General features: G+C 40.0%; 2 protein-coding genes across 2 annotated transcripts; both read right to left on the reverse strand.

Moving 5' to 3' along the window:
* Positions 1-367: 367 nt before the first annotated feature.
* Positions 368-4,812, reverse strand: NUDT7 (nudix hydrolase 7). The gene is made up of 4 exons (XM_037409410.1): positions 4,712-4,812; positions 4,207-4,360; positions 3,132-3,290; positions 368-1,204 (listed from the first exon to the last, which is right to left on the reverse strand). The coding sequence occupies exons 1-4, from the start codon at positions 4,744-4,746 to the stop codon at positions 821-823; spliced, it is 732 nt and encodes a 243-aa protein (XP_037265307.1). The 5' UTR covers positions 4,747-4,812; the 3' UTR covers positions 368-820.
* A 635-nt stretch (positions 4,813-5,447) lies between these two features.
* On the reverse strand, positions 5,448-15,037 carry LOC119158056 (hypoxanthine-guanine phosphoribosyltransferase-like). Its single transcript, XM_037409578.1, has 9 exons — positions 14,874-15,037; positions 11,483-11,589; positions 10,856-11,039; positions 9,887-9,949; positions 9,334-9,351; positions 9,054-9,136; positions 7,982-8,028; positions 7,250-7,326; positions 5,448-6,356 (listed from the first exon to the last, which is right to left on the reverse strand). The coding sequence occupies exons 1-9, from the start codon at positions 14,889-14,891 to the stop codon at positions 6,309-6,311; spliced, it is 645 nt and encodes a 214-aa protein (XP_037265475.1). The 5' UTR covers positions 14,892-15,037; the 3' UTR covers positions 5,448-6,308.
* Between the last annotated feature and the right edge of the window lie 1,673 nt (positions 15,038-16,710).

The following is a 16,710-nucleotide window of genomic DNA, read 5'->3' on the forward strand; positions in this document are numbered from 1 at the left end:
CTATGAATGAGCTTCTAGTTCACCAGCAACTAGGAAACAAGGATTCACAGCACAAAGAACAACACGTGTCTGACACTGCCAGGGTGACTGGTAAAGGTTCAACTCCAGATAAGCATTTTAGTCCTCATGAATACTCAACTCCACTTTTCCTTCTTTAAGATTACTCCCTCCAGGAGCTGAGCGAGTGATGCTAACAGGATGCTGAAGAACAAAATGCAGTACTGTTGCCTGTATACTAAGTCTACCATAGCCTACAGAATTGCCTTGTAAGAAATGTTAAATTAAGCAAGAGTAATAAAATTCATTCAACCACCCTTTTCCCTCCACAAGCCCCACCAAAACAAAACAAGACCATGAAAGCACTTGCCACCTTTTATATTTTTATTGTGCATTTTGTAAGTGCTTTAAGATACTCCACAAGACTGTATGCCTTATGTTATCCATATGTAGTACGCCACACAGTAAGACAGACCCCCAAAACTTTTCATGTTCTAATTCAAACAGACAAAAGTTAGATAAAATAGTATTCTCATTATACAGAAGGCAAACCACAGAAAGTGTCCTAGATCACATAAATGAAGGCAGAAATTGGAACAGTGTATTAAGTCCATCAAAAATACTATGTGCTTTTGGCAGCTCTAAAAATTGTATTAACCTAGTAAGGGCTTGTCAGCTTGAAAATATTATTTAAAAATAAATTTTAATAGATTTGCAATTCAGAAGAAATTCAAGTGTAAAATTCAAACAAGTAATAGGTAGAAAGGGAATAAACAAAACCCTTTTTCCACCTTCAGTACACATTAATTGTCAGACCAGTTTGTCATAGATTACTCTTCTTTCTTTCATATATGGATGCATATAAATTCATGAAGTTAGTCTCAGCGGATGAAATTAAGTTGTCAAGATCATACTCAACTTTGAAGGTAGGATGCTTTCCAAAAATTACAAGAGCAAGAAATACAGCAAAGTGTGCAGTAAGTCCCCATATCTTGAATGACATTTTACGTTCATGGTCATCATATATAAAACAGTGCATCCAACCTGAGTAACCAGATGAGGTTTTGTAAGGCAAGGTCTTGTAATTTAAAGGCTTGACAAAATACTCCAGTGGCACAACAAAAACATCACTCACTTCATCCGGATTAGGAGTGGCCTGGAACGTATCCTCTATAAATCCTACAACTGGTGTTACCACATGATTCATCTAAAAGGAAGAAGAAAAAAATAAAATAACCTCCCCAAACACTAAATTTGTACCAAGTAAAAGAATGTTCTTTATTTTAAAGACATTTCAGATGTTACAAAATGAGTACAAGAAACCTATGAAATATTCTTAACTGTAAGGCAATTCAGTCCCTCTAAACACAAGATATTTCTATTTGATTTTGAATATATTTTAATCAATTTATATTTTTTTGTTACATGATTTTACAAATATCCTGTTCATCCTGTATAATCGTATAGCAGTTAAGAAGGTTTGTCAATCTGCTACAAAAATAAAAAAAATGAATGCTGTCTCACGTCTTCCTTATTTACTTTGGCGAGTTCTGATTTTAACTGAAATTTTCCAGATCACCTATGGTTTATCATATCTCTGTATCTTTTTTCCTAGGATAGAGGAATACTTTCCTATAGATACAGAAATATGTTTAAAGTGTATTTAGCTATAAAATAGATACACTTTTTGGAACTGCTCATTTATGGACATTTTTATTCTGAATACAATCCCTTCTTCCATAGTGAGGCAAATCTATGGAAATAGTAGCTTCCATGAAAAGGACACCAAAATTCATTAAGATATGTCGCTAGTTCTATTCGTTTGTACCAACAAAGCATCACTGTTCAATAGAAAGCAGTAACAACAAAACTTGAACATTTGTGCTATGTGAATCAAGTCTGGAGAGAGTCCATCCAAGTCAGAATCACTTGGAATGTACATACAGCGAAGACAAAGTAGAATCCAACAGGTAAAATTTTTGTGGTCCAAAACTACATGAGCTTTTCTATTGACTGAGGCAATTTGCTGGAAAACGCTGAAAATCGTTATAAAACCTAAATTGATCCTTTTTATATATAGTCTCTGAACCATGTAGCTTTAATGTTATCTGTACAGAAATTATAATTTAAGAAGGCAAATAAAGCATTCTGCAATACAATTTTAAAACTAGTTCTTTGTTTTTTTTAATGGGGGGAGGACATTGCTAAGAGTAAGTGGCTAACAGACATAAACCAAACAGCAGGCATATTAATAAAGTGAAACTCTAACCTGAAGAAAAAAATATGAAGTCTTTTGAAACGGTAACCCCTCTGTTACTATGCAACCTGATGCAACTATGACCCTATGCAACACTGAATATTGTTACTGAAATTGGCAGCCTGTTAATTTAGTCACTTACCCTCCAAAGACACCTTCGGAAGAGAAGTCTACTTGCTACAGTTCCACCCAGAATCACAGACCACAACCTCCAGAAGTCCCCTTCTGACTCAATTAACCCTGCTTTCAGCAGAATATTAAACGAGAAAACTTTTGAGGTTACATCAGGCTGCTGAGGGCCTTGTCTGGATGAGTTCTGTGTTATGTCCAAGGATGAGCAGTATACAGCCTGTCAGAAAAATCTGTTCCAGTGTTTGGCTAACCTCATGGTAAAGAGTATTCTCCTTGCATCTCATCAAGATTTTATTTGTTGCTGCTTGCGTCCACTGCCTGACACCAAGAGCCTGGTATCATCTCCTCTGTAACTACTCAGGAGGTACTTGAGGAGAGCAACTAGATCCCCTGCTAGCTTTCCCTTCTTCAGGCTGAATAAACCCGCTTCTCTCAGCCTCTCCTCATAATCCATATCCTTACAATCTTTGTGGCTCTCTGCTAAACTCTTAGCAGTTTAGCACTGTCTTTCTGGTACTCCGGTGTGTCCATGACTGGACACGGTACACTAAATGTGGTCTCACAATTACCAAATATAGAGCAAGACTCTCTTCCCTTCGCTCCGCTGGCAATACAGGCTGTGGACTTTAATAAGTAGTGGTTATTTACAGTTACAAGCTTGTAAAGGCCATTATCAACCTTACAAAAGAAAATAGCTGGTGCTTACGTTCTAGTAGTATGCTGACTTACTCAGTTTATTGCTTACTTTATCAATTCCAGGCACAAGCCTACAGACGACTTCCACCTTCTCTGGCTGGAGTCCCACTTCTTCTTTGGCTTCTCGGAGGGCAGTATCAATTTCATCTTTATCGATGGCTTCCCTTTTACCGCCTGGAAAACACACTTCCCCTGGTGATCTTCTCAGCTAGAATTTAAAGCAGTACTGCTGTGACATGTAAGTTTTACATTTCTTCTTGGATCCACATAGAAACTTGTTCATATTGCAAAATCGTCTTATGTTTATCTTTCCAGTCAAAGCTGGAAATGGCGATGAAGAGGTTTCTACAGATCACAAGAAATGTGCCTTGCCAGGAGGTATGCCAAAAAAAAAAAAAAAAAAAAAAGAGGGCCCATACCCAACTAATCCATAAACCCTATGAGAAACACACGTATCACTTGTACAGTATTGTGCAATTCATACTATACATTCCACTTTAACACTTCAAATTTTTCCATCATCCTGCTTGCTTAAGAGACTGACAGATGTCAGTATGATTAAAATACTCCAGAGCAACAGCTTCTGAAATACACATTAAAATAACAGACCTTTAAGTACGTTATAATAATAGGCTTGTGCAGGAAAGATCAGTAAAAAGCCCATTTACAATCAGTTTATCAGCTAGGTAACTGTAGAGTCTTAAATTTCTAAGCATGACTCGAAAAAACTTCCAGTTTTCAGCATCGTTAAAACAGAGAAATAACCTCTGGCAGCTGACTGGGGGGTGTGGGGATGTGGAAAACAAGAGTTATAAAAGAAAACACAACGCTGGCAGGGGACTCGAGTTGCTGCCTTTTGCTTTCGTATGTGAAAGGGAGACAAGTCACGCTAAATGCAAACTGACAAGGCACATTTACAAAAGTTGCACTGCGCCGGCAGTTCGTACAAGTCACAGTAAACGCTGAAAAGTGCCTTTTCTGACCTGGAGACCAGCCTTCACTGCGGCGGGGCCCCGGGTACCCGGCATTTTGCTGGCATGTAAGCCCCAGCCGCGGCCGGGCCCGGGAGCCACCCCGCCGTCGCCTGTGCCCTGGGGAGCCCGGCCCGGCCCCGGCCCCCTCACCTGCATGGCCCGCACCGTGAGCAGCAAGTGCAGCTTCCCCGCCCGCACCGTCAGCGGCAGGAGGACGGAGGCTTTGGGCAGCGGCAGGCGGGAGAACCTGTCCCCAACATCGCACTCCCTCAGGCGCCGCCGGGCGCTCTCTTTTACGCGCCTTCTAGAAGCAAACAGAAGGGAGCGCCGTGACACGCCAGGCTGCGCCCCGGCCCCCCGCAGGCGGCGCGGCAGGGGGGTTTCCACAGGGCGGGACGTAACGAGTGCGGCCACGGGGCTCCACACGGCTCCCGCCGCTGGCGGAGCGGGGCACGGCGCGGCGGCTCCTCTCCCCCAGCCGGCAGGGGGCGCGGCAGGCACGGCCTTCCCCTCCCGCTAGGCCCGGGGAGGGGTCTCTTCCCGCCCGCCTGCCTTCCGCGTTGTCCCCAGAGCTGCCGGGGCGAGCGGGCGCAGCGGACGCCGCTGCGGAGGGAGGGCCGGGGAGGACGGCTGCTTCCCGCCGCCTTTCCGCTACCTTTCCATGTCATCCTCCCGCTGCGCGGCCGCCATCGCTGAAACCCCCACCCGAGAGCGGACTTTCCCCGTCGCCTCCCGCCCCCTCCCGTGACCGACGGCCGAACCCTCCAATCAACACGCGAGATCCCCCGCCTCCGCCTTCTGATTGGCGGCGGGCAGGCCACGCGAGTTGCGCGCGGCGTTCCCGCTCTTGGGCGGGCGTCTCGCCGCGCCGGGGCGGTCGCTGAGGTGAGGGTTGGCCCCGGCGGTGCCGGCGGGCTCGCTTCCCAATGTGAGCGAGCGGTCAGCGATAGCTTTCCCGGCCTCCATTTACACCGAGAAGAACGGCGTTAGCTGTCAGCAGCCCTCGCTGCAGCTGGAAAAAGGAGAAACCCGCGGAGCGGCTTGGCGTGGCCCTCGGTCCGTGGCCCGCCCACAGAGGGGCTAGACAGCGAGCGGCGCAGGGCTGTAGCAGTGCTGGCCCCAGTGCTTTGGGTAAAGGGTCCGCTCATACAGGCACCTGCATTCCACCTCTCATCCGCTTTAAGGGGCGAATAACGTGACAGAGCACAACCTCCCGCTCTCAGGGGCCTCTGGAAAGCACCACTACAAAGCCTAATCATCTGTAGACCAGGACTCTTTAAAACCTAAAGGACATCGACAGACCCTGTTGAACACCAACGCCTAGCTCAGTACTCTTCCAATGAGGGGAAACAGAAAACACCAAAAAAACCCCAGCCAACAAACAAAAAAACCCCAAGGTCTCAAAGCTTATTTTAATTATTTAGTGCAGGCAGGAAACAGTGAGGTGGTAGAGATTGGCTCAGGTTTGGTGCAGGTTTTGGGCAGTAATATTTAGCTTCCGGTTCTTATTGGGGGGACACAAGGAGCTGAAGCAATTTCCTGCTATAATGGTTCATCATCCAGGCTTAACAGCTAGTGAACAGTGTTACCTGCATTTCAAGTAATACCACAATGGTACAATAAACACATGATCTCTCAAAAAGCAAGACACAACACCCGACGTGACACTACGTGGAATGTGTGAGAACTGATCGTGGAATGTGTAAGAACTAATCACTAGTTATGTTAATGTTTACTGTTTTTTCATTGTATTAAGCTAAGGAACCAAATGTGTTTTCCATGTGGTATGCATTTTGTACAGTTGACCTAATTAACCTCATGTCCTTAAATGCTTACTCAGCCTGTGCCTTATGTAAATGTACCAGCGTATATATTTATACACACAAGCTCACATGTAAAATCAAGTGCAGTTTATATACAATACACATAATGTGTTACTTCATATAGTAAATTAAAACCCAAACATAATCACATACACATGTACATGTCCTGGCTGTGTCCCCTGTGATTCCAGCAGAGTATATATCCATTTCATGGCCAGCGTTCTGTTCAGATTTCACTGAAACTTGAACAGAACTCATTCATCTTTAACCTGTTTTCTATAATAAATATAGGAAAAAAATATAGAAAAATATCTTACAGAAAATGTTGTACTTGTTCAGTGAAAAGAACACAATTAGTAGATTGCTTCTTACTACTCATCCATGCAGCTGTACATGCCACTGAACTATTGTTCCAGAAGACTGATGTTATCAGATTCTATATTTCTCTTTGGCTTTCTCTTTCAGAATGCAGATGTGCTAGAACAAACAACAACTTCAGTCAATCTTTACCTTCAAAGAAAATGCAAGAATGATTTTCAGTTAAATTCCTAGCATTGTAAGGAAGAAACAGCAGACCAGTAATCTTTGTGAGCTTGGGTGCAAGTTTACTACTTGCAGTAAAATTGAGATGTTAAGATTGCTTCCAAGTTCATCTGTAATTCATAATTTGTACATTCTGAAGAGGTCAAGTTTGTTCAATTATTGTATTCTTCATATTGCTTTGCAATAGCATAGATATAGTATGTGTCTTTAATAGAACTGGTTTGTCTTATTGAAAAGACTTGCAAGTGAAAAACTTTTCCACTTAACCAGATTTAAGGAAGTGCTTTTGAAAGCTAAGGAGGGAAAAAAAATCAGCTCTTTCTATCAGTTATGCTCTTTCCAAGCCTACTACTCAGTGCAGCCAAAGGAGACTATAATGGGACAAAGGGAAAAAAGATCTTGATGGACATGTTACACAGTGTAGGAAAAACCTTCACACACAGTCCACACATAGCCATCTTAAAGACTTGGTTAGAAAAGAGCAACATAGGATTTCACAAAACAAACGTCAAATTAATCTGAATTACTCTTTTCAGATGGGGCCAGCAGACTGTACGCTGCCAGCCAACCTAGAGGATTCAGAATATCATCCAGGACAGCTGGGCCATGGGGCTTGTGGAGTAGATTCACAGAAAGGTAAAGCATAAACAAATTCTTGTGCATTGACATTGACTTATCAGATTGGCATGTTAATAATGTTTTAGCCGTTTTCGTGGAAGTTTCTAGTCAGATTTGAAGTTTTGTTAATTGTTGAGAAGCTCTGAGTATAAGCTAATATTCTTGCTGGTTACCTGTGGTAGAGTTGAGGCACACGTATATGTACTTACATTTAGATCTCTGAAGTATTCATTGTAATCAAGAGCATATCCAACCACAAATTTATCTGGAATTTCAAAGCCTATATCTGCAAGAAAATACAATTCTTTTTATACTTGGGTGGTGTAAATAGCTTTTAAGTACACAGATTATATTCAACAAATGCCTGAGCTGTGTAAGAGTAATACCTAACAAATACATCATCTTGCTTTCAAGATACTTAGCATGCTTCTTTGAGAATCACAGCCATAAATTGATGACAGAGGTTAGAATCTCTTCCATCATCCCCATCAGTTAATAATACAATTAAAACACTAAGAAAATGCATTTTTTAAGAACAAAATAATTATTTAAAACCTACTTATGAGATAGTTCTGGGAGAGGGAGACAAGGAGTGAGATTTTACGTGTGTAAAAGTACATGCACTGCAACTTTAGGGGTTTTCAGTTTGAAAACAAGGGTCAAAGCCAAACAATACAACGTTAAGCTTTGATTCTGTTCCTGCTATCCAGTAACAAATAGCCAAACCTGCACTCAGACCAACTGAGGGAAAAAAAAAAAAAAAAAGGTGGTGGTCATGAGGTTTCAGCATGGGATAGCTGGTTGTCAGTTTGCAAATCTTTATGTATTTTCTCGCAGTTTCTCTTGGCCTTCCTGAAACCCATATGCCAGCTGTCGGACTTACTGCAGGAAGTGAAATTTTGAGGTAGTATTTTAGACAGCCAGAAAAACACAATACTTACAGTCTGGTCTGTAACCTGGATTTTGATTTGTCCTTTTAACAAGCAGGCTGTAAGGCAGAGAAGGTTATGTTTTTTAAAATATGTCTTGCTGTAAGCTGTATGCTTCACTTCTCCCACCCTTGCCCATAAGCTTCTACAATCATGCAGTTAACACCATGAGATTATTGTAACAGAAGGAAGTAGTGTTCAGCCCTATAACTGAGGAAGAAGTGAAGGCTCTGATCTAGGTTCATTCTGAAGGTCCACATGACTCTATTGTTTTACATTTCTTTTCAATTCTGTATCCCAAGTCATTATCTTTTCACATAGCAATGTATTAGCAAACTTGGGACAGCACAGAAAGGTAAGCAAGTTCAAGTGGCATGTAAAGATTTTAGTGGGGAGGGAGGGAGAAGAGGACAAGCTGAGCAATGTCACTACAATTTCTTCCACAAGGTCATATCCATTCTTGCTTTTCCTGTGTACTTCTGAAGAAACCAAGAACCTCCTGGACAGTCACTAGGAGGAGCATAACTGGTACATAAAACTAGAAGTGTTTTTTCAAAGCACCATGATTGCTTGGCAGAGGCAGGGTTAGTCCCAAAAATTTCCTTTTAGAGATCATCTAAAAGCAGATCTAGAATGCCACTTGAAGTCATCTTGCAAGTGCTAACAAACTCTTAGATTCTGAAAACCTGTATGACAGGATATTAAGAGAAATCCTGAGTATTGTCATTCTAATATTGAGGCAACTGAGGTGGTGTTAAGAAACCTGTGGAAAGAGAAAAATTTCCTTCAGACATGAGGAAGTAAGAATCAGGGAATCCATCAGACTTTATGGACTATGCAAAAAGAGCCAGGAAACCTTTTTTATTCATTTTAACAATTAAGGTGGTAGTGCATACATAGATTTCCCAATTTAATAAATACTTAGTTTTTCACCAGCTGGATAAGGATTGCTTCCTGCTTTCACTTCCTCATCCCCCAAAACAAACAAAACCAAACACCCACCAGCATACACTAAGTGTTCACCTAAATGATTTTGCTATCTCTTCTTGTTAAAATAAATTAGTAAGTGTCTGTATCATTATACCTTACAACTTTTACTGTATTTGGTTTGTTTTCTTTGAGTTTTGAAAGTAGTGCTTTCATTGTTCTACCAGTCTCGATAATGTCCTGAAAGAGAGAGAAAAAAAATATCTTCTAAGTCTGAAATAAAAACCAGACTGTCAGTGGATTAATTTAAAGCTTAAAACCCAGTAGGCAACCCTGGCAGCACTGTAAATTAATTGTTTTATATGCAATAGGTATTGTGCAACAGGGAGAAAAAAATGCATGTTGTTCCCTGCCCCACTACTTCAATCTTTACTTACCTCTACTACTAAGATGTTCTGGAAATGATCATGTAAGGAGAAAAAGAAAAAGAAAAATATTTACATGACAACATGTAAACATTCAATGAATTATACAGCCAGGAAAAGTTTGCACTACAAGTTTCACTTACAAGTAAGTTGCAATTGATTTTCAAAGGAGCTTGTCACTTTACTTTTAGTGCTTTCTGAAGTCTCTAAGTATTTATGGAAGCATAAAATATTGTAAGAAAGCCACCTATGTCAGGTTTCATATATTATTCTATGTATAGCAATAGCATTCTAGAATCATACTGCATTAATCAATTTAAGAGAGTTAATTTCTGGGGGCTGTGGGATAAAATGTGGAATAGGATCTTTAGAAGTATCTGGTACTGATTGCATAAAGTTTCTACTGAGGTCAGTGGGAATTTCTCACTGTTTCAAAGCATGGCATTTTAAACCGGTGTTAAGTGGCTGTAAATGTGTAGTATCAAAGTATTAATAAAGGTGGACTTCCTGGTAGATACACAAGAACTGTTCTTTCCTCTTAAGAGCTGAAGATGCTAGTTCATACCTTCCCATTTAGTGTAGACAGTTCCTCGCCAACAATACTGATTTTTTCTGTAGGTGAATCATTCTAGAATGAGAAAGAAGAGAAGGAAGTCACATAACACATACTCAAAATTATTACCTTGTATGTGTATGAATGGTGTGCTGCTCTTGCTTTTCACCTATCAAATGACACCTGCAATTGTGCACAGCACTCCTTCAGTAAAACAGCTTTTATGTTGCTGAGAGCAAGAGGAGAGTGTGAAGTATCAGTGCAGACAGACAGTAGTGTGGAACAGGAGTACACCCATATTCATGGCATAGACGCCGTTGCTTTCAGTTATTTTTGTTACCACAGATTTGGTTTAGAATTCCATGAAAAATTTATAGGATATTGTAAACTATTGTATTTAGCATGGGGTAAATTTTGATCAGTGCACAGACCTCTAGCCTTCAAAGAGGGGAAAAGATAAAACAGGAAAAAAAATAGCATAAGTTATTGCTTTACAGCAGTTGGCTCAGGCCAACTACAATTGGTTGAGGCAGAAGGTACCTGTTCCCCAACACATAGATTATGAAAACTGGTCTCTCCAATATTATCTGTAGGAGTAAAAAATAATGCAGAGAGAGACAATAAGCAAGTCTCTGAAGCTAAGCTCTTCTCCATGCTCCCTCCCACTAAAGGGTGCCATGGTAAAGACAGAGCAGACCCTGTACTGAGGCTTTGGGCTGGAGAGGATGATGTTGGAGACCTGACCCTGGCTTTGTCATGTTAAGTGTTCTGCTGAGTGTTCACTCCAGTGAATATACGATACCCATCTGATCTTTGGGGCAGATTGGTAAATCAGTTGCTCTTCAGTGTGTAATATATTGAGTTGCTTTAAACAGGATATATGCATAAATTCCATTTTTGTGGAGCTTTTATGTAAAATACCAGTATTCAGAATGTGTCTGTGAGGACAGTCAATTTTCCAAAGAAAAGAAAGTTGCTTACGCAGTAGCTTTTTATTCTAACAAAATCCACAGTAATAGGCACAGATTTATCACCATTTTGATTTAGTGCTTTTATGTGGTCCAGCAAATCAGCAAAGAATTTATAGCCTCCTTTAAGGACACAGAGTGCAACAATGTGATGGCTTCCCATATCTTGCATGATATCTCTAGCCAAACGTTCCGTCCTGGAAAGAAAAAAACAAAACACCAAATCTTGTTAAGTGGTTTTGTATATCATATTTGTCTGTATATTAAGCAATGTCCAAGTTAAAAATCTGATCTTGCTGTTAGGTTTTTATAACTAGCAAATTGTGACCACATTAAGACCTATGACAATTACATATTTGCAGTTTACAAGATGATGCCTAGTCGATTTGACATACTGTTGATTTAAACCATGTATCTAAACAAGGCAGGATAGGAAAGCTTAAGGATATATGAGATAACATGGAAACTTAACTGGGGTTTTAGAAGAATCCTCTTCGTAAAACTCCTCTTGTATTAAACTCCAGAATGTAAGTTTCCATGTTTCTCATGGGCCACGGAGGATAGAGCCTCAGCCTTTTCATTTTGAGGGAAATGGATCATTGGCATCACTATTGCCACTTGTCATTGTTTACCCTTATACCTGTCGAGGATGAGTCCATGAGGAATGAAGACTCTTTCTAAGTCTTCTTCATAATGCTTGGGAATGCAAAATAGATTTTTATTATAGCCACTTTCTTCATCTCTTATCTGCAAGTGAAAGGGAGATAGCTCTAAGAGTAAGAACAAAGCCATACAGGAAAAAACCTTCCAGTCTCTGATTATGCAGACAAAGATTCCTCTCGCCACCCCCACCCCCAATAATGTGTCAAAATAAAAATACATCTGAGAGTTTTTGACCCTTCTGATAGAACAATTCACAGTCTGTCTGATAATTCAGGAACTAGTGTGCTTGTCTGAGATGAGAATGGATAGATAACTACTTTGCCTCAGTCATTATAAGAGAAGTTCTCAGCCATTATCAACTCAAACCCCAAAATAGTACTCCTCTTTTATTATTCATTTCCCCTTCTGTAGAGCACAGTAACTAGCTTGTGTGGTAGGCAAGCAAAAATTAAAATTTAAGACAAGCAGACTGGGATAACAGCTTGATCTCTGTTCAGTTGGTGACTTTAGGATGCTGCACTACACTGATCATCATTTTCCATTGTGTAAAAGAGAAAACTCTCCTAAGCATGAGTTCACAACTGAACTTTTAACAGAGGTGCATACCAACCATCAGTGGTCTCTGATGACAGGGGAAAAGACATACCCCAAAGGAGAAGCTTTGAGAGGGTAGTGGGAAGAGGAGAAGCTGCAGAGTGCCCATAGGTGGGAACCAGAGACCAGCTGAGCTGCAGTTCAGCTTGTTGCGCTGTTTGCCCTGCTATCAGTTTGCTCCTCTGCGCAGCTGGGGAGAAGCCATAGCTACTTCCCATAGATCAGGGCCTTAACACTTTTGCCCTCAGGGTTTAGAATTACAGTTCATTCTTCAGCGCACTGGCTCCAGGCTGTTGCATCCAGAGGTGCCTGGATGTCTAGAAGCTACATATTCTCCATTTGGGCTTCTTTTCTGACTAGTCTTTTGGCCCCAAACAGATCTGTGTCTTTGGACTCTACCACCCTACAAGACCAAAAATGGATGCTCTGGTCTTTGTTCATTTATGACATGGTGGTATAATGGCAGGCAAGAAAATAATATAATGAGGTAGAAACAATTGTGAATCAGAGGGCTAATATGTATTAGAAATAAGAAAAAAGTCTCAAATCAGGGAGATTTTGTCACATCTCATATTGTCGTATTATTGTTAAAAAGTACAGAACTGGTTGAAAGAAAAATTCAAAGCTGGCTCAAAGCTTCACTGGTGCAAAATAGGGTAACTAGACACCAGTTGCATTCAACAGAACTCAGTACAGTGGCTTGCTAATGGACAGCACAGCTATGAACTAGGCGGTAATAGCATCAAGTATCGCTAACAAACAAGTAAACACCTGCAAACTGTTTAGGCAGATGAATTGTTTTTAATTCTCCTTTCTTGGCATAGGAGAGATGAGTGGTTAGGAAGAAAGGAAAATTGGACTGTAGGGAACAGGAGTAGGTTATTACTTGCAAAACTCACAGTAGCCACAAAAATGAGATAATCAGTTACTGCTGCTTATTTTATATTGGACATGAATAGCCTACTTCATTTAAAGATAAAACTAGAGAGACAGGTGTTAACAATAATTTCAAAGAACAGATTATCATAGCACAAGGCAGTGCATATAGAATCTCATCCTGGCTGAACTAACATGCTCTGCAAGTACTCAAAGTTGATAAGCCTTGATGTTCCAGGGTAGACTTACAGAAAAGCCTTGTAGTTGAGCATTGTTTAGAGTGCCAGCAGTACTGTTTTGCCTGGTTTAGTTACTATTTTCTGTGTAGTTGAAGTCAGCAAAGTGAAAGCTTAGGTGAATGATTGTTTTTAAATTAAGTTTCTTTGTGCATTGTTAATCTTGGAAGAGATACTGGCAGGTACACTGGTATCAGCCGTAGATCAGGCTAGACAGTAGCATCTGTGAGTAGGCTTTAATGCAGTGCAGAACTGCTTACTGTTGTTTGTTATATTAACCCAGTTTGCCGGTTTGAAATGGGCTAATTTCTGCCTGTGTGAGGTTGCTAGTGGTGACAGACAGAATACACATACAGGATATGGGATTCTGTCATCAAGAAGCAGTGATAATGGGACATAATTAGAAGCATTGGTTGAAGCTAAAAGACAGTGTTTATTTGAGACTACTGGAACATATAAGCATCATTTTCATTTGGAGTACAGAGAAAGCACCTTTAAGAATAGCTACTGATATGATAAACTGTTTAAGAAGTGCTGTAGAGTGGGTTGGTTGTTTTATTGGTGGGTTTGGGGTCTTTTTTAAATTTTTTTTTGTGAGATCATCTCTATTGCATTCTACATAATTGCAGCTTAAATGCAATGGCTAAGCTACCTGCTATTTGAGCAGTTTTTCTTTTGCCCGATCATGATACTTGTTGCCATATTTAATGGACTTTAGCCTTACAATTTGCTTTTGCAGTTATAAATTGGGCTTTCATCTGTACTGCAAGTTAAAGTTTAGCCTTGTTGCCAATGGATTTATTTTCCTGCTGCATTTGATGACAGGCATCACAACTGGTTCAGCTCGGGTGAGGGATGAGCTTTGTCCATGTTAATGTAACTGTTGAATAAAGCTAATCTTGAAGTATACAGGTGGGCATAGTGATTACTGCTTATAGCTACTCCAACAGTGCAGTTTAGTACCTTTCCTTAGGTTAACAACTATGCTCATTGACACTACTTTGGGCAAACAATGTCTGCTACATTAATATCTTGTTTGTTGCTATGCTTGAAGCATTTTTTAAGGCCTGCTGAACCTTAAGGATTGTATCAGTTTGAGCACCACATCACCATAGCAACATGCTGCATTATACCTTACAGGCTCATAAAAGCATTTGTGTTGTGGCACATGCTAAATAATACAGTAGCATCCCATTATAATAAAGCAATCTACTAAACTATCACACAGTCATTACATTTTTAAATCATGAGCTCATAATTTGAGGTGTTAGTCTTTTAATTTAGATTCAGTCTCATCTGTTGTTCATTTACTTATATAGGTTTCTGAGTTTAAGGGAGAGAAAAACAACAGAATTGACTACGGTAATTTTTTACATTAAAGACATTCATAAATAAGTATTGTTTCATCACCACAGAATGAAAGGATATGAATATAGATATATTAAAGTCAAATAAGTAGTCATAAATTTGTTAAAAAAAAAGTCTATTAAGATGCCTCTGTTCTGAAAGCCAGTGTTACTCCTGAGTAAATACAAGAAATGAGGCCCTTCACTAGTCAGTATTTCTTGTGTTCTACAGTTTTTGCTGAAGCTAAACTCTTCCCCCAGACCATAAGATCCCTTCTATCAAATAACTAAATATGAGTGCATTATGTGTTCTTACCTGCAGTCCACGAGCCATAATCTTACTTTGAACTATGCTTTCGGAGAACGGGTTGGTATTACTACTGCAGTTTGTCTTGCTCTATTTTCATCTTGTAGACAGATCATGACCTGCTTCTAAAAGGTCAAAATTGCCATCCTTCATACAGGAAGCATTACTTCCTTCTACTAATGCACTGACATCACAATCCCGGGCTCTCGCTTAATCAGATTAACCAGAAATAAAATAGGCATGAGCCCTGCTGCAACCAATCAGAGTAAAGATATGGGGAACGGGGGAGATGCGGAAAGGAAGCTCATGAATCAAATTAGTGGGAATGACTAGGTAGGGTGCTGGTTTTTAAATGGAAAACACAAATCAGATATTTGATTGTAGCAGATGGTAATTCAATGGTGTACATGTAGAAGGTAATTTTCTCTACCAGTTTCTTGCACAATGTTTGCACATCCATTGTGGTAATAAAGTCTGCATATTTTAAAAATTCTTGTGCTAATTTGCTGTCAAAAAATCAGTATTTGAATAAATAAAGTCATAGTTTTAAAGATGCCTTGAAGCAGAGGTGACTTGGAGCTGTTAAGACATGGTGAACCCTCTCTGACATTCTTCTAGGTCATCCTTTCATAAAATGAGGGGGCATAACATGCTTCACATCATTTAAAATCAAATCGCATTGACATTCACTGTAATCTGATTATTTTAGTGTACCAAACTGCACTCTTATCTGGGATTAACATGAAAGTCTTAGATTTCTAAAAATTAATCCTACTAACAAAATAAGCTAAAGCTACCTTGCATGCAATGTGCTACAGAATGTTCTTATCAGATTGGGTACATTTTATTAATCCAACTAGTTTAGTTTTTTCTTGGGGAGAGGACATATAAATGAAGGAAGATTTTTCTCATGTCTTTGTAGTCTTACGCATGTTCTTCAGATTGTAGCTGATAACACTTGGGATAATGCAGAAATGCTCTGTCAAGTGGATTAATGGACATATCCACAACTTTCAGTGATACGTTAAATAGCAGTACTATTTGGGAACTGTTAATGCCTTGAGGCCACTTGGCTCCTATTTTACACAGTTAGCAATACACTCCTTCTATGAATTCCTTGTTGTATTCCCTACCTTACATATGTGAGTTCCCGATCTTGTGAAAAAACTTGCTTTTCTAATTTCTAGTGTAAAGTACTCCTTTATAGCTGGTAGTAACTTGTGTTCAAAAACCTGGAGAATTTCCTCAAAAAATCCTCCTTTGAAAGGAAACATTAACAAAAATTACACATGTACACAGTGGTGGCTATCGCTTGAGCAAAGACACTTTCCCTTCCTTATTCTCAGGTGTCAAAATGAAAGCGAACAGCACAGCTGAGGAACTCGTGCAAGCATACATTGCCTTTATAAATGTATGAAAAAAGAGAGAAAGAAGAGATTGGGGAACCCAGACTAGTTTGTAAGTTTCCACTCTGCTGAGCTTTTCAACCCAGTGTGATTTAGCTGTCTGGAAAGGACGTTGGTGCTCTAGAGAGCCCTGAGAGGATGATGCCATGATAGAACATGAAGTGCTGCAATTTTGCTCATACCAATTGCCCGTGTATCACACCTATAGCTTTGTATGACTAGTTCTAGGATTTAAATAATCTTTTTTCTATTTATTTACAAGAAAAAAAAAGTAATATCTAGGTTTCACGTTTGTTGATTCTCCTGCACTTTTCCACATTTAAGGAGAATTTAGTGTCGCTATGCTAAAATCAGCAGTATGGGTGAGACTACTTGTTTTAAACCTCTTTCTAATGAAGGGACTAATTACTGGCAGTATGTGTTTACAATTTCCGACAGTC

This window comes from Falco rusticolus, chromosome 15 (assembly GCF_015220075.1).
Source record: "Falco rusticolus isolate bFalRus1 chromosome 15, bFalRus1.pri, whole genome shotgun sequence".
Classification (NCBI taxonomy): domain Eukaryota; kingdom Metazoa; phylum Chordata; class Aves; order Falconiformes; family Falconidae; genus Falco; species Falco rusticolus.